Below are 26,003 nucleotides of genomic sequence, written 5' to 3'. Positions count from 1 at the left end.
GAGTAATGGAAAACACTAAACTCTACTATTCCCAGTATCTGCAGCAGGTCAGGGGGAGTAATGGAAAACACTATACTCTACTATTCCCAGTATCTGCAGCAGGTCAGGGGGAGTAATGGAAAACACTAAACTCTACTATTCCCAGTATCTGCAGCAGGTCAGGGGGAGTAATGGAAAACACTAAACTCTACTATTCCCAGTATCTGCAGCAGGTCAGGGGGAGTAATGGAAAACACTAAACTCTACTATTCCCAGTATCTGCAGCAGGTCAGGGGGAGTAATGGAAAACACTAAACTCTACTATTCCCAGTATCTGCAGCAGGTCAGGGGGAGTAATGGAAAACACTATACTCTACTATTCCCAGTATCTGCAGCAGGTCAGGGGGAGTAATGGAAAACAAAAAACTATACTATTCCCAGTATCTGCAGCAGGTCAGGGGGAGTAATGGAAAACACTAAACTCTACTATTCCCAGTATCTGCAGCAGGTCAGGGGGAGTAATGGAAAACACTAAACTCTACTATTCCCAGTATCTGCAGCAGGTCAGGGGGAGTAATGGAAAACACTAAACTCTACTATTCCCAGTATCTGCAGCAGGTCAGGGGGAGTAATGGAAAACACTATACTCTACTATTCCCAGTATCTGCAGCAGGTCAGGGGGAGTAATGGAAAACACTATACTCTACTATTCCCAGTATCTGCAGCAGGTCAGGGGGAGTAATGGAAAACACTAAACTCTACTATTCCCAGTATCTGCAGCAGGTCAGGGGGAGTAATGGAAAACACTAAACTCTACTATTCCCAGTATCTGCAGCAGGTCAGGGGGAGTAATGGAAAGCACTAAAGTCTACTATTCCCAGTATCTGCAGCAGGTCAGGGGGAGTAATGGAAAACACTATACTCTACTACTCCCAGTATCTGCAGCAGGTCAGGGGGAGTAATGGAAAACACTATACTCTACTACTCCCAGTATCGGCAGCAGGTCAGGGGGAGTAATGGAAAACACTAAACTCTACTATTCCCAGTATCTGCAGCAGGTCAGGGGGAGTAATGGAAAACACTAAAGTCTACTATTCCCAGTATCTGCAGCAGGTCAGGGGGAGTAATGGAAAACACTATACTCTACTATTCCCAGTATCTGCAGCAGGTCAGGGGGAGTAATGGAAAACACTAAACTCTACTATTCCCAGTATCTGCAGCAGGTCAGGGGGAGTAATGGAAAACACTATACTCTACTACTCCCAGTATCGGCAGCAGGTCAGGGGGAGCAGTCCAAGAGGTTGTTTTAGGACAGGTCTCTCCACTCTTGTAGCGATGCAAAGACTATTGGTTTAACAGACAGAAAATACAGCTGATCAAGTAATATAATAACAATTAATAATAACAATCATGATAATAACTGTAAATACTACCACTACTAATCATAATCATCATTAATAATAACAATCATGATAATAACTGTAAATACTACCGCTACTAATCATAATCATCATTAATAATAACAATCATGATAATAACTGTAAATACTACCGCTACTAATCATAATCATCATTAATAATAACAATCATGATAATAACTGTAAATACTACCACTACTAATCATAATCATCATTAATAATAACAATCATGATAATAACCATAAATACTACCACTGCTAATCATACTAATCATTAATAATAACAATCATGATAATAACCATAAATACTACCACTGCTAATCATACTAATCATTATAATCATAATAATTGAGTTCTATTTTTTTTATAAAAAAGCAACAGATGAGAAAGAGAAAAAGAAAGGAACATCAACCTACGAACTTCCTTGGGAAGAGAACTAATGGTGTACACGTTTAGTGTTGCTATTATATACAGTAGTGGTGCAGCTCTAGTTGTTATAACTGTGATAAATATATTATTATACATTGTGTATTTTCCTGCTCTTCTCCTGTGAAGAACATTATAACAACACGATGGAATCCAGCCCACAGAGACAACCATCTACCTGTGTGTGTGTTTGATGCATATCGTACTCAGGGTCCTGGCTGTGGGAGTGTGTTGCGTTGCCATGCAGCAGAAGCAGCAGCGGCGTGATGTCACCAGGTGGCACTCTGGTGCGTCTACCTGGTTTACACTAGCTTCTATAGCCACAAAGTGAGATTCCACAGCCACAAAGTGAGATTCCACAGCCACAAAGTCTGATTCCACAGCCACAAAGTCTGATTCCACAGCCACAAAGTGAGATTCCACAGCCACAAAGTCTGATTCCACAGCCACAAAGTCTGATTCCACAGCCACAAAGTCTGATTCCACAGCCACAAAGTGAGATTCCACAGCCACAAAGTCTGATTCCACAGCCACAAAGTGAGATTCCACAGCCACAAAGTCTGATTCCACAGCCACAAAGTCTGATTCCACAGCCACAAAGTCTGATTCCACAGCCACAAAGTCTGATTCCACAGCCACAAAGTGAGATTCCACAGCCACAAAGTCTGATTCCACAGCCACAAAGTCTGATTCCACAGCCACAAAGTCTGATTCCACAGCCACAAAGTCTGATTCCACAGCCACAAAGTGAGATTCCACAGCCACAAAGTCTGATTCCACAGCCACAAAGTGAGATTCCACAGCCACAAAGTCTGATTCCACAGCCACAAAGTCTGATTCCACAGCCACAAAGTCTGATTTCACAGCCACAAAGTCTGATTCCACAGCCACAAAGTCTGATTCCACAGCCACAAAGTCTGATTCCACAGCCACAAAGTCTGATTCCACAGCCGCAAAGTCTGATTCCACAGCCACAAAGTCTGATTCCACAGCCACAAAGTCTGATTCAACAGCCACAAAGTCAGATTTCATAGCCACAAAATCAGATTTCACAGCCACAAAGTCAAATTTCAAAGCCACAAAATCAGATTTCACAGCCACAAAGTCAGATTCCACAGCCACAAAGTCAGATTTCACAGCCACAAAGTGAGATTCCACAGCCACAAAGTCTGATTCCACAGCCACAAAGTCTGATTCCACAGCCACAAAGTCTGATTCCACAGCCACAAAGTCTGATTCCACAGCCACAAAGTCTGATTCCACACCCACAAAGTCAGATTTCATAGCCACAAAGTTAAATTTGTCTACAAAAATTTGATTAAGGTAAGGTTAGCGTTAGGCATAAGATTAGCAGTGCGGTTAAGGTTAGGGTTAGGTTTAAAATCTAATTTTAAGGGGAGAAATTTTAGAAATGGGAGAGTTTATGACGTTATGGGTATAGCAGCTAGTGACAACCCATCGACACGGAATGATATGATCTCCTTTACCGGGCCAGGACTATTGGTTAGGGGAAACACTGGGAATGATATGATGGTTGGAAGGTAGCATCTCCTTTACCACTGCTATAGCTGCAGGACCGGGCCAGGACTATTGGTTAGGGGAAACACTGGGAATGATATGATGATGGGGTTTAGAATGTTCTATGATGTCATGGAATGTTATGCCAAATATGATGGTATGGCTTAACATAACGGACTGTAATAGTATGTAATAGCATGGTGTGGTGGTATATAGTGTGGAGATATTCAACTCTCAGCCTCAGCCTACGAGGTCCACAGCAGCTATTCAGTTTTATTGTCACTGACTGGCCAGGGAGTCCACTCACCTGGTGCCACCTGGTCTGAATCACTTCCTGGTTAGAGAGGAAGAATGACAACCAGCAGTACTGTAATGGCAACGATACATGGTATGGCAGCGCTCATTAAATGTATTTGATCTTAAAGGGCCAGTGCCTGTGAGTGATGGTGAGATGATGTTAGTTAAAGCAGTGTGGTCGGTAGATTTAAAAAAAATAGGTAAATTCCGGTCTACTTAATAACTGGGTGTGTCAGCAGCTGGGTTTGGTCGACTTAGACTTTCATTAAACCAGAAAAAACCCAGACAAAACAAGCGGGTGGGGGGGCAGGGGGTCTCGCTTCCTTTCCGTCTCTGGTAGAGCTGTTGTTGATGGTTAGAGGTCAGAGGTCAGGGGTTAGAGTGAGAAGATGTGGGGTCGGGGACTAGGGGTCAGGGCCCAGCTGCATAAAACATAGGGTTACCCTTAATAGTTTACCATAAGGAATCCTTTCCCCTTACCTAAGGAAACTATTAATGGGTGTAGCATATGGCCTGTCAAACATTTCCATAGGTAAGGGCATCATTTAAGAGTTTTACCTTAGTTTGAAGGCATGCATGACAAAAATTCTCTCTGGTTACTATGGAGATGACCTGATTCACTAACTGAAGTGTCATCAGAGAGATAGCATATATTTTGGGAGATTGCAAACTATAACTTTTACATTCAAGACCGGTAAAACAAATTGATTCCGAAGATAATAAAACATGTTAATTTTAGTAACTTTTTTCTAAACTTGTTTCTATGGCTTGCTAGCACATCAAGCTAACTGACAGAGTAGGGAGCTGTAAGCTAACTGACAGAGTAGGGAGCTGTAAGCTAACTGACAGAGTAGGGAACTAAACTAACTGACAGAGTAGGGAGCTGTAAGCTAACGGACAGAGTAGAGAACTAACTAGAAGCTAACTGACAGAGTAGGGAACTAAACTAACTGACAGAGTAGGGAGCTGTAAGCTAACTGACAGAGTAGGGAACTAAACTAACTGACAGAGTAGGGAGCTGTAAGCTAACTGACAGAGTAGGGAGCTGTAAGCTAACTGACAGAGTAGGGAACTGTAAGCTAACTGACAGAGTAGAGAGCTGTAAGCTAACTGACAGAGTAGGGAGCTGTAAGCTAACTGACAGAGTAGGGAGCTGTAAGCTAACTGACAGAGTAGGGAACTGTAAGCTAACTGACAGAGTAGGGAGCTGTAAGCTAACTGACAGAGTAGGGAACTAACTAGAAGCTAACTGACAGAGTAGGGAACTAAACTAACTGACAGAGTAGGGAGCTGTAAGCTAACTGACAGAGTAGGGAACTAACTAGAAGCTAACTGACAGAGTAGGGAACTAAACTAACTGACAGAGTAGGGAGCTGTAAGCTAACTGACAGAGTAGGGAGCTGTAAGCTAACTGACAGAGTAGAGAACTGTAAGCTAACTGACAGAGTAGGGAGCTGTAAGCTAACTGACAGAGTAGGGAGCTGTAAGCTAACTGACAGAGTAGGGAGCTGTAAGCTAACTGACAGAGTAGGGAGCTGTAAGCTAACTGACAGAGTAGGGAGCTGTAAGCTAACTGACAGAGTAGGGAACTGTAAGCTAACTGACAGAGTAGGGAGCTGTAAGCTAACTGACAGAGTAGGGAACTAAACTAACTGACAGAGTAGGGAACTAAACTAACTGACAGAGTAGGGAACTGTAAGCTAACTGACAGAGTAGAGAACTGTAAGCTAACTGACAGAGTAGGGAGCTGTAAGCTAACTGACAGAGTAGGGAGCTGTAAGCTAACTGACAGAGTAGGGAGCTGTAAGCTAACTGACAGAGTAGGGAGCTGTAAGCTAACTGACAGAGTAGGGAGCTGTAAGCTAACTGACAGAGTAGGGAGCTGTAAGCTAACTGACAGAGTAGGGAACTAAACTAACTGACAGAGTAGGGAACTAAACTAACTGACAGAGTAGGGAACTGTAAGCTAACTGACAGAGTAGGGAGCTGTAAGCTAACTGACAGAGTAGAGAACTGTAAACTAACTGACAGAGTAGGGAACTGTAAGCTAACTGACAGAATATGGAACTAACTAGAAGCTAACTGACAGTGTAGGGAGCTGTAAGCTAACTGACAGAGTAGGGAACTGTAAGCTAACTGACAGAGTAGGGAACTGTAAGCTAACTGACAGAATATGGAATTAACTAGAAGCTAACTGACAGAGTAGGGAACTGTAAGCTAACTGACAGAGTAGGGAGCTGTAAGCTAACTGACAGAGTAGGGAGCTGTAAGCTAACTGACAGAGTAGGGAGCTGTAAGCTAACTGACAGAGTAGGGAGCTGTAAGCTAACTGACAGAGTAGGGAACTGTAAGCTAACTGACAGAATATGGAATTAACTAGAAGCTAACTGACAGAGTAGGGAACTGTAAGCTAACTGACAGAGTAGGGAGCTGTAAGCTAACTGACAGAATATGGAACTAACTAGAAGCTAACTGACAGAGTAGGGAGCTGTAAGCTAACTGACAGAGTAGGGAGCTGTAAGCTAACTGACAGAGTAGGGAGCTGTTCCCTGACAGAGTAGGGAACTGTAAGCTAACTGACAGAATATGGAACTAACTAGAAGCTAACTGACAGAGTAGGGAACTGTAAGCTAACTGACAGAATAGGGAGCTGTAAGCTAACTGACAGAGTAGGGAACTGTAAGCTAACTGACAGAATATGGAACTAACTAGAAGCTAACTGACAGAGTAGGGAACTGTAAGCTAACTGACAGAGTAGGGAGCTGTAAGCTAACTGACAGAATATGGAACTAACTAGAAGCTAACTGACAGAGTAGGGAACTGTAAGCTAACTGACAGAGTAGGGAGCTGTAAGCTAACTGACAGAATATGGAACTAACTAGAAGCTAACTGACAGAGTAGAGAGCTGTAAGCTAACTGACAGAGTAGGGAGCTGTAAGCTAACTGACAGAGTAGGGAGCTGTAAGCTAACTGACAGAGTAGAGAGCTGTAAGCTAACTGACAGAGTAGAGAGCTGTAAGCTAACTGACAGAATATGGAACTAACTAGAAGCTAACTGACAGAGTAGGGAGCTGTAAGCTAACTGACAGAGTAGGGAGCTGTAAGCTAACTGACAGAATATGGAACTAACTAGAAGCTAACTGACAGAGTAGGGAGCTGTAAGCTAACTGACAGAGTAGGGAGCTGTAAGCTAACTGACAGAGTAGGGAGCTGTAAGCTAACTGACAGAGTAGAGAGCTGTAAGCTAACTGACAGAGTAGAGAGCTGTAAGCTGACTGACAGAATATGGAACTAACTAGAAGCTAACTGACAGAGTAGGGAACTGTAAGCTAACTGACAGAGTAGGGAGCTGTAAGCTAACTGACAGAATATGGAACTAACTAGAAGCTAACTGACAGAGTAGGGAGCTGTAAGCTAACTGACAGAGTAGGGAGCTGTAAGCTAACTGACAGAGTAGAGAACTGTAAGCTAACTGATATAGTAGGGAGCTGTAAGCTAACTGACAGAATATGGAACTAACTAGAAGCTAACTGACAGAGTAGAGAGCTGTAAGCTAACTGACAGAATATGGAACTAACTAGAAGCTAACTGACAGAGTAGGGAGCTGTAAGCTAACTGACAGAGTAGAGAGCTGTAAGCTAACTGACAGAATATGGAACTAACTAGAAGCTAACTGACAGAGTAGGGAGCTGTAAGCTAACTGACAGAGTAGGGAGCTGTAAACTAACTGACAGAGTAGGGAGCTGTAAGCTAACTGACAGAGTAGGGAGCTGTAAGCTAACTGACAGAGTAGGGAGCTGTAAGCTAACTGACAGAATATGGAACTAACTAGAAGCTAACTGACAGAGTAAGGAACTGTAAGCTAACTGACAGAGTAGGGAGCTGTAAGCTAACTGACAGAATATGGAACTAACTAGAAGCTAACTGACAGAGTAGGGAGCTGTAAGCTAACTGACAGAATATGGAACTAACTAGAAGCTAACTGACAGAGTAGAGAGCTGTAAGCTAACTGACAGAGTAGGGAGCTGTAAGCTAACTGACAGAGTAGGGAGCTGTAAGCTAACTGACAGAGTAGGGAGCTGTAAGCTAACTGACAGAGTAGAGAACTGTAAGCTAACTGATATAGTAGGGTGCTATACTGAACAAAAATATAAACACAACATGTAAAGTGTTGGTCCCATGTTTTATGAGCTGAAATAAAAGATCCCAGAAATGTTCCATATGCATAAAAATATTATTTCTCTCACATTTTGTGCACTCATTTGTTTACATCACTGTTAGTGAACATTTCTCCTTCGCCAAGATAATCAATCCACCTGACAGGTGTGGTATATCAAGAAGCTAATTAAACAGCATGCTCATTACTCAGGTGCACCTTGTGCTGTGGACAATAAAAGGCCACTCTAAAATGTACAATTTTGTAACATAGCATAATGCCACAGTCTCAAGTTTTGAGGGAGTGTGCAATTGGCCTGCTGACTGCAGGAATATCCACCAAAGCTGTTGGCAGTGAATTGAATGTTAATTTCTCTACCATAAGCCATCTCTACAACATCGTTTTAGAGAATTTGGCAGTGCGTCCAACCGGCCTCACAACCGCAGACCACGTGTAGCCACGCCAGCCCAGGACCTCGACATCCGGCGTATTCACCTACGGGATCGTCTGAGACCAGCCACCCCAACATCTGATGAAACTGAGGGGTATTTATGTCTGTAATAAAGCCTTTTGTGGGAGAAAAAAAACATATTCTGATTGGCTGGGCCTGGCTCCCCAGTCATGAGACATCAAAAGATTAGGGCCTAATGAATTTATTTCAATTGACTGATTTCCTTATATGAGCTGTAACTCAGTAACATCATTGAAATTGTTGTATGTTGCATTTATATTTTTGTTCAGTGTACTGTAGCTAGCTTTGTAGCCATGGCCTGTGCACATTCCATTGTTTAGCTACCAAGCTAGCTGGTGGAGGTTTTCCTTTTGAAACCAGGCAGAGGAAAGCAACATTCACCACCTCAAATGCTGTTTACATTGATATCCATACTGAATGCTGTTTACAATGATATCCATCCTGAATGCTGTTTACAATGATATCCATCCTGAATGCTGTTTACATTGATATCCATCCTGAATGCTGTTTACATTGATATCCATACTGAATGCTGTTTACATTGATATCCATCCTGAATGCTGTTTACATTGATATCCATACTGAATGCTGTTTACAATGATATCCATCCTGAATGCTGTTTACATTGATATCCATACTGAATGCTGTTTACATTGATATCCATACTGAATGCTGTTTACATTGATATCCATACTGAATGCTGTTTACATTGATATCCATACTGAATGCTGTTTACATTGATATCCATCCTGAATGCTGTTTACATTGATATCCATACTGAATGCTGTTTACATTGATATCCATACTGAATGCTGTTTACATTGATATCCATACTGAATGCAGAACGTACTGGACCTCCTGGGCACCCTTAACCTTTTCATCTCATTTAAGGGGGAAATTTGCCTTAAAATGTTTTGTGCAACCGGGCCCCGGGGTTAGAAGTCAGCGGATGATGCAACCGGGCCCCGGGGTTAGAAGTCAGCGGATGATGCAACCGGGCCCCGGGGTTAGAAGTCAGCGGATGATGCAACCGGGCCCCGGGGTTAGAAGTCAGCGGATGATGCAACCGGGCCCCGGGGTTAGAAGTCAGCGGATGATGCAACCGGGCCCCGGGGTTAGAAGTCAGTAGATGACGTGGGGATGATATGGGGAGGTTGGTGTTGCCAGATCTTCTAGATCGTTTTTTTTTTCAGATATACTATTAACTTCTATTAGGTCCTATCCTTGTCTGTATAGTTTTAAAAATATATTGGTTTCTCTTTTTCAGGACAGACAAGACAATACACGTAGACACAGAGAGAGAGAGAGAGAGAGAGAGAGAGAGAGAAATATTGCTAAAGTAATGAAAAAAGTGATACAAAGAAAGAGAATATTGTAGGAATAAATAAATCAGATGAAATGTGAAAACAACCCCCCTCTTTGAGGACAATAAATCAATCAGATAAATTGTGAAAACAACCCCCCTCTTTGAGGACAATAAATCAATCAGATAAATTGTGAAAACAACCCCCCTCTTTGAGGACAATAAATCAATCAGATAAATTGTGAAAACAACCCCCCTCTTTGAAGACAATAAATCAAATCAAAACAACACGTGCTTCTACACCTGCATTGCTTGCTGTTTGGGATTGTAGGCTGGGTTTCTGTACAGCACTTTGAGATATCAGCTGATGTACGAAGGGCTATATAAATACATTTGATTTGATTTGATTTGAACATAAATATAAAACAACATAAATAAATAAATATAGAACACAGTTAAAGCGTATACGTAAACCACAGCTGTAGTAACCACGGTGTTGACGACGGTAGTCATAGTAACCGTAGTAGTGGTGGTTTCATCATAGAGTGTAAAAAGAATGGATAGAGCCATCGATGACTTCACCCTATGTGATGTCTGAAGGTCAGGAAGTGTTGTGTTAGTGTGGAGCAATCTTGCTTCATGCTTCATGTTGCTCAGTTTTAGCCACACTAGGAGGTGACGTTGAAACTTGGTGCAAAACCACGCCCACGAGAAACGTAGCAACATTCAAAGCTATGCTGATTGGTCAGAGTTGGTTGTTCCCTGATATGAAGTTGCATTACACCAGGTTTAACAGACTGACCCTAGTCCCCTGGCACATAGACTATAGCAGCATAGATACTGGAGGCTGAGACAGGGGTGGGTTGGGGGAGGTAAGTAAGCTGTGAATTATATAAAGTGTTATCGCTATCTTACAATGCCTATTGGGCGGAAGCTGTGTAGTAGTGTGTCTAGGGTTAGCTTAGTGTGGTTATCTAAGTGTTTATGAAAGGACTGCAGTCTTTGTGGGCTTTACTCAGCCTTGTCTCAGGGTAGGAGTGGGTGGGGTTCTATTCTGCCTGGTTGGCCCTGTCCGGGGGTATCGTTGGAGGGGTTCTATTCTGCCTGGTTGGCCCTGTCCGGGGGTATCATTGGAGGGGTTCTATTCTGCCTGCTTGGCCCTGTCCGGGGGTATCGTTGGAGGGGTTCTATTCTGCCTGCTTGGCCCTGTCCGGGGGTATCGTTGGAGGGGTTCTATTCTGCCTGCTTGGCCCTGTCCGGGGGTATCGTTGGAGGGGTTCTATTCTGCCTGGTTGGCCCTGTCCGGGGGTATCGTTGGAGGGGTTCTATTCTGCCTGGTTGGCCCTGTCCGGGGGTATCGTTGCAGGGGTTCTATTCTGCCTGGTTGGCCCTGTCCGGGGGTATCGTTGGAGGGGTTATATTCTGCCTGGTTGGCCCTGTCCGGGGGTATCGTTGGATGGGGCCACAGTGTTTGCTAGTGGCATGGCAGACATGAGCAAACTCAGAACTTCCCGTCCGCGGGGACTCCCCCTCTAGCGTTCTTCCTCTCTCACGTCCATTTAGTCACAGGGAAGGTCCGAACTCTGACCAGTCAGCGAAGCTTTGAATGTTGCTAGGTTACTCGTGGGCAATGGTTTTGCATCAAGTTTGGCGCGGATAAAAAAACACTTTGCAGACTAGCTCAGTTCTGCCCCCTCTTGAAGACTGACCGGGGTACTGCAGGCTAGCTCAGTTCTGCCCCCTCTTGAAGACTGACCGGGGTACTGCAGGCTAGCTCAGTTCTGCCCCCTCTTGAAGACTGACCGGGGTACTGCAGGCTAGCTCAGTTCTGCCCCTCTTGAAGACTGACCGGGGTACTGCAGGCTAGCTCAGTTCTGCCCCTCTTGAAGACTGACCCGGGGTACTGCAGGCTAGCTCAGTTCTGCCCCCTCTTGAAGACTGACCGGGGTACTGCAGGCTAGCTCAGTTCTACCCCCTTTGAAGACTGACCGGGGTACTGCAGGCTAGCTCAGTTCTACCCCCTCTTGAAGACTGACCGGGGTACTGCAGGCTGCATATGATCAATTTTTAAATAATCGGTTCAAAGACATACATCTGGTGAAATAGAAGCAAGTATTGGTACAATGATTGTGTTAGAAAAAAATGGTACATCCACAAATATTGACCACGATGATCGTCATACTCCCATTGACTATATTGGTGGATCCTACTTTCTCAAAACGCTACCTGCCCCGTTCGGCCTTGAAAGAGCAGGCAGCTGTTCTCCCCTGGTTGTACTAATCACAGCAGATCACTCCTCCTCTCTCCTGTGGTATAGTAGCCTGGTCATAGCAGATCACTCCTCCTCTCTCCTGTGGTCTAGTAGCCTGGTCATAGTAGATCACTCCTCCTCTCTCCTGTAGTATAGTAGCCTGGTCATAGTAGATCACTCCTCCTCTCTCCTGTGGTCTAGTAGCCTGGTCATAGCAGATCACTCCTCCTCTCTCCTGTGGTATAGTAGCCTGGTCACAGCAGATCACTCCTCCTCTCTCCTGTAGTATAGTAGCCTGGTCATAGTAGATCACTCCTCCTCTCTCCTGTGGTATAGTAGCCTGGTCATAGTAGATCACTCCTCCTCTCTCCTGTGGTATAGTAGCCTGGTCACAGCAGATCACTCCTCCTCTCTCCTGTGGTCTAGTAGCCTGGTCATAGCAGATCACTCCTCCTCTCTCCTGTGGTCTAGTAGCCTGGTCATAGTAGATCACTCCTCCTCTCTCCTGTAGTATAGTAGCCTGGTCATAGCAGATCACTCCTCCTCTCTCCTGTAGTATAGTAGCCTGGTCATAGCAGATCACTCCTCCTCTCTCCTGTGGTCTAGTAGCCTGGTCATAGTAGATCACTCCTCCTCTCTCCTGTGGTCTAGTAGCCTGGTCATAGCAGATCACTCCTCCTCTCTCCTGTGGTATAGTAGCCTGGTCACAGCAGATCACTCCTCCTCTCTCCTGTAGTATAGTAGCCTGGTCATAGTAGATCACTCCTCCTCTCTCCTGTGGTATAGTAGCCTGGTCATAGTAGATCACTCCTCCTCTCTCCTGTGGTATAGTAGCCTGGTCACAGCAGATCACTCCTCCTCTCTCCTGTGGTCTAGTAGCCTGGTCATAGCAGATCACTCCTCCTCTCTCCTGTGGTCTAGTAGCCTGGTCATAGTAGATCACTCCTCCTCTCTCCTGTAGTATAGTAGCCTGGTCATAGCAGATCACTCCTCCTCTCTCCTGTAGTATAGTAGCCTGGTCATAGCAGATCACTCCTCCTCTCTCCTGTGGTCTAGTAGCCTGGTCACAGTAGATCACTCCTCCTCTCTCCTGTAGTATAGTAGCCTGGTCATAGCAGATCACTCCTCCTCTCTCCTGTAGTATAGTAGCCTGGTCATAGTAGATCACTCCTCCTCTCTCCTGTGGTATAGTAGCCTGGTCATAGTAGATCACTCCTCCTCTCTCCTGTGGTATAGTAGCCTGGTCACAGCAGATCACTCCTCCTCTCTCCTGTGGTCTAGTAGCCTGGTCATAGCAGATCACTCCTCCTCTCTCCTGTGGTCTAGTAGCCTGGTCATAGTAGATCACTCCTCCTCTCTCCTGTAGTATAGTAGCCTGGTCATAGCAGATCACTCCTCCTCTCTCCTGTAGTATAGTAGCCTGGTCATAGCAGATCACTCCTCCTCTCTCCTGTGGTCTAGTAGCCTGGTCATAACAGATCACTCCTCCTCTCTCCTGTAGTATAGTAGCCTGGTCATAGCAGATCACTCCTCCTCTCTCCTGTGGTCTAGTAGCCTGGTCATAGCAGATCACTCCTCCTCTCTCCTGTAGTATAGTAGCCTGGTCATAGCAGATCACTCCTCCTCTCTCCTGTGGTCTAGTAGCCTGGTCATAGCAGATCACTCCTCCTCTCTCCTGTAGTATAGTAGCCTGGTCATAGCAGATCACTCCTCCTCTCTCCTGTAGTATAGTAGCCTGGTCATAGCAGATCACTCCTCCTCTCTCCTGTGGTCTAGTAGCCTGGTCATAGCAGATCACTCCTCCTCTCTCCTGTAGTATAGTAGCCTGGTCATAGTAGATCACTCCTCCTCTCTCCTGTAGTATAGTAGCCTGGTCATAGTAGATCACTCCTCCTCTCTCCTGTAGTATAGTAGCCTGGTCACAGCAGATCACTCCTCCTCTCTCCTGTGGTCTAGTAGCCTGGTCATAGCAGATCACTCCTCCTCTCTCCTGTAGTATAGTAGCCTGGTCATAGCAGATCACTCCTCCTCTCTCCTGTGGTCTAGTAGCCTGGTCATAGCAGATCACTCCTCCTCTCTCCTGTAGTATAGTAGCCTGGTCATAGCAGATGACTCCTCCTCTCTCCTGTGGTCTAGTAGCCTGGTCATAGCAGATCACTCCTCCTCTCTCCTGTAGTATAGTAGCCTGGTCATAGCAGATCACTCCTCCTCTCTCCTGTAGTATAGTAGCCTGGTCATAGCAGATCACTCCTCCTCTCTCCTGTAGTATAGTAGCCTGGTCATAGCAGATCACTCCTCCTCTCTCCTATAGTATCGTAGCCTGGTCACGGCAGATCACTTCTCCTCTCTCCTGTGGTATAGTAGCCTGGTCATAGCAGATCACTCCTCCTCTCTCCTGTGGTATAGTAGCCTGGTAATAGCAGATCACTCCTCCTCTCTCCTGTGGTATAGTAGCCTGGTCACAGCAGATCACTCCTTCTCTTTCCTGTGGTATAGTAGCCTGGTCATAGCAGATCACTCCTCCTCTCTCCTGTGGTATAGTAGCCTGGTCATAGCAGATCACTCCTCCTCTCTCCTGTGGTATAGTAGCCTGGTAATAGCGATAAGAGAAGAAGCAGGAAGGAAGGGCTTAACTTCTCCCTCCAGTCAGAACCTAGACTCCTTTACACCCCTCCTCTTTGATGGTGAAAAATGTTCTCCTTTAAAATGTCTGTCTATTGTCTCTTCTCCCTGTCAGCCTGTCTCTCTCCCCTCCTGCCTGTAAGTCTGTCTGTCCTTTCCTCCCTGCATCTGTTCATGAGTTATAAGGATGTCTGAAAGCAGTAGAGGAGGAGGACGGGAGAGCAACGGAGAGGAGGACAGGAGGAGGGGGCTAGGAGCCTGTTACCCCTAGCGCTGTTGTAGCTCTGGTTGCAACTTCATAATTGATGCACCGGTTACCTGGGGAAACAGCCTTGTTGTTTGTGTTGCCAAAGGTGACCAGTGTTGCGTTGTTGTTTATGTTGGTAGGGGTGACGGGGAGACTGTGTTGTCGGTAGGGCCTTGGCGGGCGGGAGCGGGAGGAGGACGGGGGCTGGGCGGGGGGTGGAGGGGGCTTGCGGAGGGCAGGGTGGAGGTGGTGCTGGTATCGACTCAGCTCTGACTCCTCGTCGATGTCTGTGTCGTCGATCAGAGGGATGTTATGGATGAGATCATTGATCAGGAATTCTGGGTGAGCCATGAAGTTATGGATGGAGTTCCGTGATTCCGTTTTCTCTCGGGTCTCGTACACGTTGGTACGGAAGGCATTGACTACACGCATCTACAGGAGAAGGAGAGAGGGGGAGAGGGGGAAGGAAGAGAGAGGAAGAGGGGGAAGAAGAGAGAGGGAGGAAGAGGAAAGGGGGAAGGAGAGAGTGAGTGAGGGGAAGGAGAGGAGAGAGGGAGACAGGCAGACTTGAATGGATGGACGGAGGGACAGACACTCAGGACCAGGTGGCTACAGTTTCACAGCTATCTGACCTCTTACCCCTGACCCTTGACTAGGGCTGCAAAGTTCCTTTTACTTTTCAGAAAGGTTTTTCCAGAAATCCCAGTAGAAGGAATCTTGACATCAGGAGGGAATAAGCAGGAAACCAGAAATGGTCTAACTGGGATCACTAGAAAACCAGATGGTTTTAATCCCCTGACCTCTAACCCTGACCTCTGGCTTCCAGCCACCTGCTCCATATGGGAAAAGAAAGAGAAACAATGTAACCAAGACAACAGAATGTTTGTTTAATGGGGTAACATCAGTTTTCCTTAACTCCCCTACAGTGAACTACTATCCCCTACAGTGAAGTGAACTACTCTCCCCTACAGTGAACTACTATCCCCTACAGTGAACTACTGTCCCCTACAGTGAACTACTCTCCCCTACAGTGAACTACTATCCCCTACAGTGAACTACTATCCCCTACAGTGAACTACTATCCCCTACAGTGAAGTGAACTACTATCCCCTACAGTGAACTACTATCCCCTACAGTGAACTACTGTCCCCTACAGTGAACTACTATCCCCTACAGTGAAGTGAACTACTATCCCCTACAGTGAACTACTATCCCCTACAGTGAACTACTATCCCCTACAGTGAAGTGAACTACTCTCCCCTACAGTGAACTACTATCCCCTACAGTGAACTACTATCCCCTACAGTGAAGTGAACTACTATCCCCTACAGTGAAGTGAACTACTGTCCCCTACAGTGAACTACTATCCCCTACAGTGAAGTGAACTACTGTCCCCTACAGTGAACTACTATCCCCTACAGTGAAGTGAACTACTGTCCCCTACAGTGAACTACTATCCCCTACAGTGAACTACTGTCCCCTACAGTGAACTACTCTCCCCTACAGTGAACTACTATCCCCTACAGTGAACTACTATCCCCTACAGTGAACTACTATCCCCTACAGTGAAGTGAACTACTGTCCCCTACAGTGAACTACTATCCCCTACAGTGAACTACTCTCCCCTACAGTGAACTACTTTCCCCTACAGTGAACTACTCTCCCCTACAGTGAACTACTATCCCCTACAGTGAACTACTATCCCCTATAGTGAACTACTATCCCCTACAGTGAACTACTATCCCCTACAGTGAACTACTATCCCCTACAGTGAACTACAATCCCCTACAGTGAAGTGAACTACTATCCCCTACAGTGAACTACTATCCCCTACAGTGAACTACTGTCCCCTACAGTGAACTACTATCCCCTACAGTGAACTACTATCCCCTACAGTTAAGTGAACTACTCTCCCCTACAGTGAACTACTATCCCCTACAGTGAACTACTATCCCCTACAGTGAAGTGAACTACTGTCCCCTACAGTGAACTACTATCCCCTACAGTGAACTACTATCCCCTACAGTGAACTACTATCCCCTACAGTGAAGTGAACTACTCTCCCCTACAGTGAACTACTATCCCCTACAGTGAACTACTATCCCCTACAGTGAAGTGAACTACTGTCCCCTACAGTGAACTACTATCCCCTACAGTGAAGTGAACTACTGTCCCCTACAGTGAACTACTATCCCCTACAGTGAAGTGAACTACTGTCCCCTACAGTGAACTACTATCCCCTACAGTGAACTACTGTCCCCTACAGTGAACTACTCTCCCCTACAGTGAACTACTATCCCCTACAGTGAACTACTATCCCCTACAGTGAACTACTATCCCCTACAGTGAAGTGAACTACTGTCCCCTACAGTGAACTACTATCCCCTACAGTGAACTACAATCCCCTACAGTGAAGTGAACTACTATCCCCTACAGTGAACTACTATCCCCTACAGTGAGCTACTGTCCCCTACAGTGAACTACTATCCCCTACAGTGAAGTGAACTACTATCCCCTACAGTGAACTACTATCCCCTACAGCGAACTACTATCCCCTACAGTGAAGTGAACTACTCTCCCTACAGTGAACTACTATCCCCTACAGTGAACTACTATCCCCTACAGTGAAGTGAACTACTGTCCCCTACAGTGAACTACTATCCCCTACAGTGAAGTGAACTACTGTCCCCTACAGTGAACTACTATCCCCTACAGTGAAGTGAACTACTGTCCCCTAAAGTGAACTACTATCCCCTACAGTGAACTACTGTCCCCTACAGTGAACTACTCTCCCCTACAGTGAACTACTATCCCCTACAGTGAACTACTATCCCCTACAGTGAACTACTATCCCCTACAGTGAAGTGAACTACTGTCCCCTACAGTGAACTACTATCCCCTACAGTGAACTACTCTCCCCTACAGTGAACTACTATCCCCTACAGTGAACTACTATCCCCTATAGTGAACTACTATCCCCTACAGTGAACTACTATCCCCTACAGTGAACTATTATCCCCTACAGTGAACTACTGTCCCCTACAGTGAACTACTGTCCCCTACAGTGAACTACTCTCCCCTACAGTGAACTACTCTCCCCTACAGTGAACTACTATCCCCTACAGTGAACTACTATCCCCTACAGTGAACTACTATCCCCTACAGTGAACTACTATCCCCTACAGTGAACTACTATCCCCTACAGTGAACTACTATCCCCTACAGTGAACTACTGTCCCCTACAGTGAACTACTATCCCCTACAGTGAACTACTATCCCCTACAGTGAACTACTATTCCCTACAGTGAACTACTCTCCCCTACAGTGAACTACTCTCCCCTACAGTGAACTACTCTCCCCTACAGTGAACTACCATCCCTACAGTGAACTACTACACCCTACAGTGAACTACTATCATCTACAGTGAAGTGAACTACTGTCCCCTACAGTGAACTACTATCCCCTACAGTGAACTACTCTCCCCTACAGTGAACTACTGTCCCCTACAGTGAACTACTCTCCCCTACAGTGAACTACTATCCCCTACAGTGAACTACTATCCCCTACAGTGAACTACTATCCCCTACAGTGAACTACTGTCCCCTACAGTGAACTACTATCCCCTACAGTGAACTACTCTCCCCTAGAGTGAACTACTATCCCCTACAGTGAACTACTATTCCTTACAGTGAACTACTATCCCCTACAGTGAAGTGAACTACTATCCCCTAGAGTGAACTACTATCCCCTACAGTGAACAACTGTCCCCTACAGTGAACTACTATCCCCTACATTGAAGTGAACTACTGTCCCCTACAGTGAACTACTATCCCCTACAGTGAACTACTATCCCCTACAGTGAACTACTATCCCCTACAGGGAAGTGAACTACTATCCCCTACAGTGAACTACTATCCCCTACAGTGAACTACTCTCCCCTAGAGTGAACTACTATCCCCTACAGTGAACTACTATTCCTTACAGTGAACTACTATCCCCTACAGTGAAGTGAACTACTATCCCCTAGAGTGAACTACTATCCCCTACAGTGAACAACTGTCCCCTACAGTGAACTACTATCCCCTACATTGAAGTGAACTACTGTCCCCTACAGTGAACTACTATCCCCTACAGTGAACTACTATCCCCTACAGTGAACTACTATCCCCTACAGGGAAGTGAACTACTCTCCCCTACAGTGAACTACTATCCCCTACAGTGAACTACTATCCCCTACAGTGAACTACTATTCCTTACAGTGAACTACTATCCCCTACAGTGAAGTGAACTACTATCCCCTAGAGTGAACTACTATCCCCTATAGTGAACTACTATCCCCTACAGTGAACTACTATCCCCTACAGTGAAGTGAACTACTATCCCCTACAGTGAACTACTATCCCCTACAGTGAAGTGAACTACTCTCCCCTACAGTGAACTACTATCCCCTACAGTGAACTACTATCCCCTACAGTGAACTACTATCCCCTACAGTGAAGAACTACTATCCCCTACAGTGAACTACTATCCCCTACAGTGAACTACTGTCCCCTACAGTGAACTACTATCCCTACAGTGAAGTGAACTACTATCCCCTACAGTGAACTACTATCCCCTACAGTGAACTACTATCCCCTACAGTGAACTACTATCCCCTACAGTGAAGTGAACTACTCTCCCCTACAGTGAACTACTATCCCCTACAGTGAACTACTATCCCCTACAGTGAAGTGAACTACTGTCCCCTACAGTGAACTACTATCCCCTACAGTGAAGTGAACTACTGTCCCCTACAGTGAACTACTATCCCCTACAGTGAAGTGAACTACTGTCCCCTACAGTGAACTATTATCCCCTACAGTGAACTACTCTCCCCTACAGTGAACTACTGTCCCCTACAGTGAACTACTCTCCCCTACAGTGAACTACTGTCCCCTACAGTGAACTACTATCCCCTACAGTGAACTACTCTCCCCTACAGTGAACTACTGTCCCCTACAGTGAACTACTCTCCCCTACAGTGAACTACTATCCCCTACAGTGAACTACTATCCCCTACAGTGAACTACTATCCCCTACAGTGAACTACTATCCCCTACAGTGAACTACTGTCCCCTACAGTGAACTACTATCCCCTACAGTGAAGTGAACTACTATCCCCTACAGTGAACTACTATCCCCTACAGTGAACTACTCTCCCCTACAGTGAAGTGAACTACTATCCCCTACAGTGAACTACTATCCCCTACAGTGAACTACTATCCCCTACAGGGAAGTGAACTACTATCCCCTACAGTGAACTACTATCCCCTACAGTGAACTACTATCCCCTACAGTGAAGTGAACTACTATCCCCTACAGTGAACTACTATCCCCTACAGTGAACTACTGTCCCCTACAGTGAACTACTATCCCCTACAGTGAAGTGAACTACTCTCCCCTACAGTGAACTACTATCCCCTACAGTGAACTACTGTCCCCTACAGTGAACTACTATCCCCTACAGTGAAGTGAACTACTATCCCCTACAGTGAACTACTATCCCCTACAGTGAAGTGAACTACTGTCCCCTACAGTGAACTACTATCCCCTACAGTGAACTACTCTCCCCTACAGTGAACTACTGTCCCCTACAGTGAACTACTCTCCCCTACAGTGAACTACTCTCCCCTACAGTGAACTACTATCCCCTACAGTGAACTACTACCCCTACAGTGAACTACTATCCCCTACAGTGAAGTGAACTACTGTCCCCTACAGTGAACTACTATCCCCTACAGTGAACTACTCTCCCCTACAGTGAACTACTGTCCCCTACAGTGAACTACTCTCCCCTACAGTGAACTACTATCCCCTACAGTGAACTACTATCCCCTACAGTGAACTACTATCCCCTACATTGAACTACTATCCCCTACAGTGAACTACTATCCCCTACAGTGAACTACTATCCCCTACAGTGAACTACTCTCCCCTACAGTGGACTACTGTCCCCTACAGTGAACTACTCTCCCCTACAGTGAACTACTCTCCCCTACAGTGAACTACTATCCCCTACAGTGAACTACTATCCCCTACAGTGAACTACTATCCCCTACAGTGAACTACTATCCCCTACAGTGAACTACTATCCCCTACAGTGAACTACTATCCCCTACAGTGAACTACTATCCCCTACAGTGAACTACGTCCCCTACAGTGAACTACTATCCCCTACAGTGAACTACTCTCCCCTAGAGTGAACTACTATCCCCTACAGTGAACTACTATTCCTTACAGTGAAACTACTATCCCCTACAGTGAAGTGAACTACTATCCCCTAGAGTGAACTACTATCCCCTACAGTGAACAACTGTCCCCTACAGTGAACTACTATCCCCTACATTGAAGTGAACTACTGTCCCCTACAGTGAACTACTATCCCCTACAGTGAACTACTATCCCCTACAGTGAACTACTATCCCCTACAGGGAAGTGAACTACTATCCCCTACAGTGAACTACTCTCCCCTAGAGTGAACTACTATCCCCTACAGTAACTACTATTCCTTACAGTGAACTACTATCCCCTACAGTGAAGTGAACTACTATCCCCTAGAGTGAACTACTATCCCCTACAGTGAACAACTGTCCCCTACAGTGAACTACTATCCCCTACATTGAAGTGAACTACTGTCCCCTACAGTGAACTACTATCCCCTACAGTGAACTACTATCCCCTACAGTGAACTACTATCCCCTACAGGGAAGTGAACTACTATCCCCTACAGTGAACTACTATCCCCTACAGTGAACTACTATCCCCTACAGTGAAGTGAACTACTATCCCCTACAGTGAACTACTATCCCCTACAGTGAAGTGAACTACTCTCCCCTACAGTGAACTACTATCCCCTACAGTGAACTACTATCCCCTACAGTGAACTACTATCCCCCACAGTGAAGTGAACTACTATCCCCTACAGTGAACTACTATCCCCTACAGTGAACTACTGTCCCCTACAGTGAACTACTATCCCCTATAGTGAAGTGAACTACTATCCCCTACAGTGAACTACTATCCCCTACAGTGAACTACTATCCCCTACAGTGAACTACTATCCCCTACAGTGAAGTGAACTACTCTCCCCTACAGTGAACTACTATCCCCTACAGTGAACTACTATCCCCTACAGTGAAGTGAACTACTATCCCCTACAGTGAAGTGAACTACTGTCCCCTACAGTGAACTACTATCCCCTACAGTGAAGTGAACTACTGTCCCCTACAGTGAACTACTATCCCCTACAGTGAAGTGAACTACTGTCCCCTACAGTGAACTACTATCCCCTACAGTGAACTACTCTCCCTACAGTGAACTACTGTCCCCTACAGTGAACTACTCTCCCCTACAGTGAACTACTATCCCCTACAGTGAACTACTATCCCCTACAGTGAACTACTATCCCCTACAGTGAACTACTATCCCCTTACAGTGAACTACTATCCCCTACAGTGAACTACTGTCCCCTACAGTGAACTACTATCCCCTACAGTGAAGTGAACTACTATCCCCTACAGTGAACTACTATCCCCTACAGTGAACTACTCTCCCCCTACAGTGAAGTGAACTACTCTCCCCTACAGTGAACTACTATCCCCTACAGTGAACTACTATCCCCTACAGTGAAGTGAACTACTATCCCTACAGTGAAGTGAACTACTGTCCCCTACAGTGAACTACTATCCCCTAAAGTGAAGTGAACTACTCTCCCCTACAGTGAACTACTATCCCCTACAGTGAAGTGAACTACTGTCCCCTACAGTGAACTACTATCCCCTACAGTGAACTACTCTCCCCTACAGTGAACTACTGTCCCCTACAGTGAACTACTCTCCCCTACAGTGAACTACTCTCCCCTACAGTGAACTACTATCCCCTACAGTGAACTACTATCCCCTACAGTGAACTACTATCCCCTACAGTGAAGTGAACTACTGTCCCCTACAGTGAACTACTATCCCCTACAGTGAACTACTCTCCCCTACAGTGAACTACTGTCCCCTACAGTGAACTACTCTCCCCTACAGTGAACTACTATCCCCTACAGTGAACTACTATCCCCTACAGTGAACTACTATCCCCTACAGTGAACTACTATCCCCTACAGTGAACTACTATCCCCTACAGTGAACTACTATCCCCTACAGTGAACGACTCTCCCCTACAGTGGACAACTGTCCCCTACAGTGAACTACTCTCCCCTACAGTGAACTACTCTCCCCTACAGTGAACTACTATCCCCTACAGTGAACTACTATCCCCTACAGTGAACTACTATCCCCTACAGTGAACTACTATCCCCTACAGTGAACTACTATCCCCTACAGTGAACTACTATCCCCTACAGTGAACTACTATCCCCTACAGTGAACTACTGTCCCCTACAGTGAACTACTATCCCCTACAGTGAACTACTCTCCCCTAGAGTGAACTACTATCCCCTACAGTGAACTACTATCCCCTACATGAAGTGAACTACTATCCCCTACAGTGAACTACTATCCCCTACAGTGAACAACTGTCCCTTACAGTGAACTACTATCCCCTACATTGAAGTGAACTACTGTCCCCTACAGTGAACTACTATCCCCTACAGTGAACTACTATACCCTACAGTGAACTACTATCCCCTACAGGGAAGTGAACTACTATCCCCTACAGTGAACTACTATCCCCTACAGTGAACTACTATCCCCTACAGTGAAGTGAACTACTATCCCCTACAGTGAAGTGAACTACTATCCCCTACAGTGAACTACTATCCCCTACAGTGAACTACTGTCCCCTACAGTGAACTACTATCCCCTACAGTGAAGTGAACTACTCTCCCCTACAGTGAACTACTATCCCCTACAGTGAAACTACTGTCCCCTACAGTGAACTACTATCCCCTACAGTGAAGTGAAACTACTATCCCCTACAGTGAACTACTATCCCCTACAGTGAACTACTATCCCCTACAGTGAACTACTATCCCCTACAGTGAAGTGAACTACTCTCCCCTACAGTGAACTACTATCCCCTACAGTGAACTACTATCCCCTACAGTGAAGTTAACTACTATCCCCTACAGTGAAGTGAACTACTGTCCCCTACAGTGAACTACTATCCCCTACAGTGAAGTGAACTACTGTCCCCTACAGTGAACTACTATCCCCTACAGTGAAGTGAACTACTGTCCCCTACAGTGAACTATTATCCCCTACAGTGAACTACTCTCCCCTACAGTGAACTACTGTCCCCTACAGTGAACTACTCTCCCCTACAGTGAACTACAATCCCCTACAGTGAACTACTATCCCCTACAGTGAACTACTATCCCCTACAGTGAACTACTATCCCCTACAGTGAACTACTATCCCCTACAGTGAACTACTCTCCCCTACAGTGAACTACTCTCCCCTACAGTGAACTACTATCCCCTACAGTGAACTACTATCCCCTACAGTGAAACTACTATCCCCTACAGTGAACTACTATACCCTACAGTGAACTACTATCCCCTACAGTGAACTACTATCCCCTACAGTGAACAACTGTCCCCTACAGTGAACTACTATCCCCTACAGTGAACTACTATCCCCTACAGTGAACTACTATCCCCTACAGTGAACTACTATCCCCTACAGTGAACTACTATCCCCTACAGTGAAGTGAACTACTCTCCCCTACAGTGAACTACTATCCCCTACAGTGAACTACTATCCCCTACAGTGAACTACTATCCCCTACAGTGAACTACTATCCCCTACAGTGAACTACTATCCCCTACAGTGAACTACTATCCCCTACAGTGAACTACTATCCCCTACAGTGAACTACTATCCCCTACAGTGAACTACTATCCCCTACAGTGAACTACTATCCCCTACAGTGAACTACTATCCCCTACAGTGAACTACTGTCCCCTACAGTGAACTACTATCCCCTACAGTGAACTACTCTCCCCTAGAGTAAACTACTATCCCCTACAGTGAACTACTATCCCCTACAGTGAACTACTATTCCCTACAGTGAACTACTATCCCCTACAGTGAAGTGAACTACTATCACCTACAGTGAACTACTATCCCCTACAGTGAACAACTGTCCCTTACAGTGAACTACTATCCCCTACATTGAAGTGAACTACTGTCCCCCTACAGTGAACTACTATCCCCTACAGTGAACTACTATCCCCTACAGGGAAGTGAACTACTATCCCCTACAGTGAACTACTATCCCCTACAGTGAACTACTATCCCCTACAGTGAAGTGAACTACTATCCCCTACAGTGAACTACTATCCCCTACAGTGAACTACTGTCCCCTACAGTGAACTACTATCCCCTACAGTGAAGTGAACTACTCTCCCCTACAGTGAACTACTATCCCCTACAGTGAACTACTATCCCCTACAGTGAACTACTATCCCCTACAGTGAAGTGAACTACTATCCCCTACAGTGAACTACTATCCCCTACAGTGAACTACTGTCCCCTACAGTGAACTGCTATCCCCTACAGTGAAGTGAACTACTATCCCCTACAGTGAACTACTATCCCCTACAGTGAACTACTATCCCCTACAGTGAACTACTATCCCCTACAGTGAAGTGAACTACTCTCCCCTACAGTGAACTACTATCCCCTACAGTGAACTACTATCCCCTACAGTGAAGTTAACTACTATCCCCTACAGTGAAGTGAACTACTGTCCCCTACAGTGAACTACTATCCCCTACAGTGAAGTGAACTACTGTCCCCTACAGTGAACTACTATCCCTACAGTGAAGTGAACTACTGTCCCCTACAGTGAACTATTATCCCCTACAGTGAACCACTCTCCCTACAGTGAACTACTGTCCCCTACAGTGAACTACTCTCCCCTACAGTGAACTACTCTACTCTACAGTGAACTACTATCCCCTACAGTGAACCACTATCCCCCACAGTGAACTACTATCCCCTACAGTGAAGTGAACTACTGTCCCCTACAGTGAACTAACTATACCCTACAGTGAACTACTCTCCCCTACAGTGAACTACTGTCCCCTACAGTGAACTACTCTCCCCTACAGTGAACTACTATCCCCTACAGTGAACTACTATCCCCTACAGTGAACTACTATCCCCTACAGTGAACTACTATCCCCTACAGTGAACTACTATCCCCTACAGTGAACTACTGTCCCCTACAGTGAACTACTATCCCCTACAGTGAACTACTCTCCCCTAGAGTAAACTACTATCCCCTACAGTGAACTACTATCCCCTACAGTGAACTACTCTCCCC

General features: G+C 45.7%; 1 protein-coding gene across 3 annotated transcripts in view; it reads right to left on the bottom strand.

The window, feature by feature from the left end:
- The window catches only part of LOC109882373 (plasma membrane calcium-transporting ATPase 3), a 220,816-nt gene that overhangs the window by 41,355 nt on the left and 153,458 nt on the right, over nt 1-26,003 (bottom strand). For 2 of the 3 annotated variants that reach the window (XM_031803547.1, XM_031803548.1), the window contains exon 27: nt 14,028-15,119. The exons of the other annotated variant lie outside the window; for it this stretch is intronic. In XM_031803547.1, coding sequence (XP_031659407.1) covers nt 14,691-15,119 — 429 coding nt within the window. In that variant the 3' untranslated portion in view covers nt 14,028-14,690. Of the gene's footprint in view, nt 1-14,027; nt 15,120-26,003 lie in introns of those variants that run through there. 3 annotated transcript variants of the gene reach the window in all.

This window comes from Oncorhynchus kisutch, linkage group LG24 (genome assembly GCF_002021735.2).
Source record: "Oncorhynchus kisutch isolate 150728-3 linkage group LG24, Okis_V2, whole genome shotgun sequence".
NCBI classification, from domain to species: domain Eukaryota; kingdom Metazoa; phylum Chordata; class Actinopteri; order Salmoniformes; family Salmonidae; genus Oncorhynchus; species Oncorhynchus kisutch.
The sequence above is the reverse complement of the archived record's forward strand: the minus strand, read 5'-3'. Positions and strand labels throughout refer to the sequence as shown.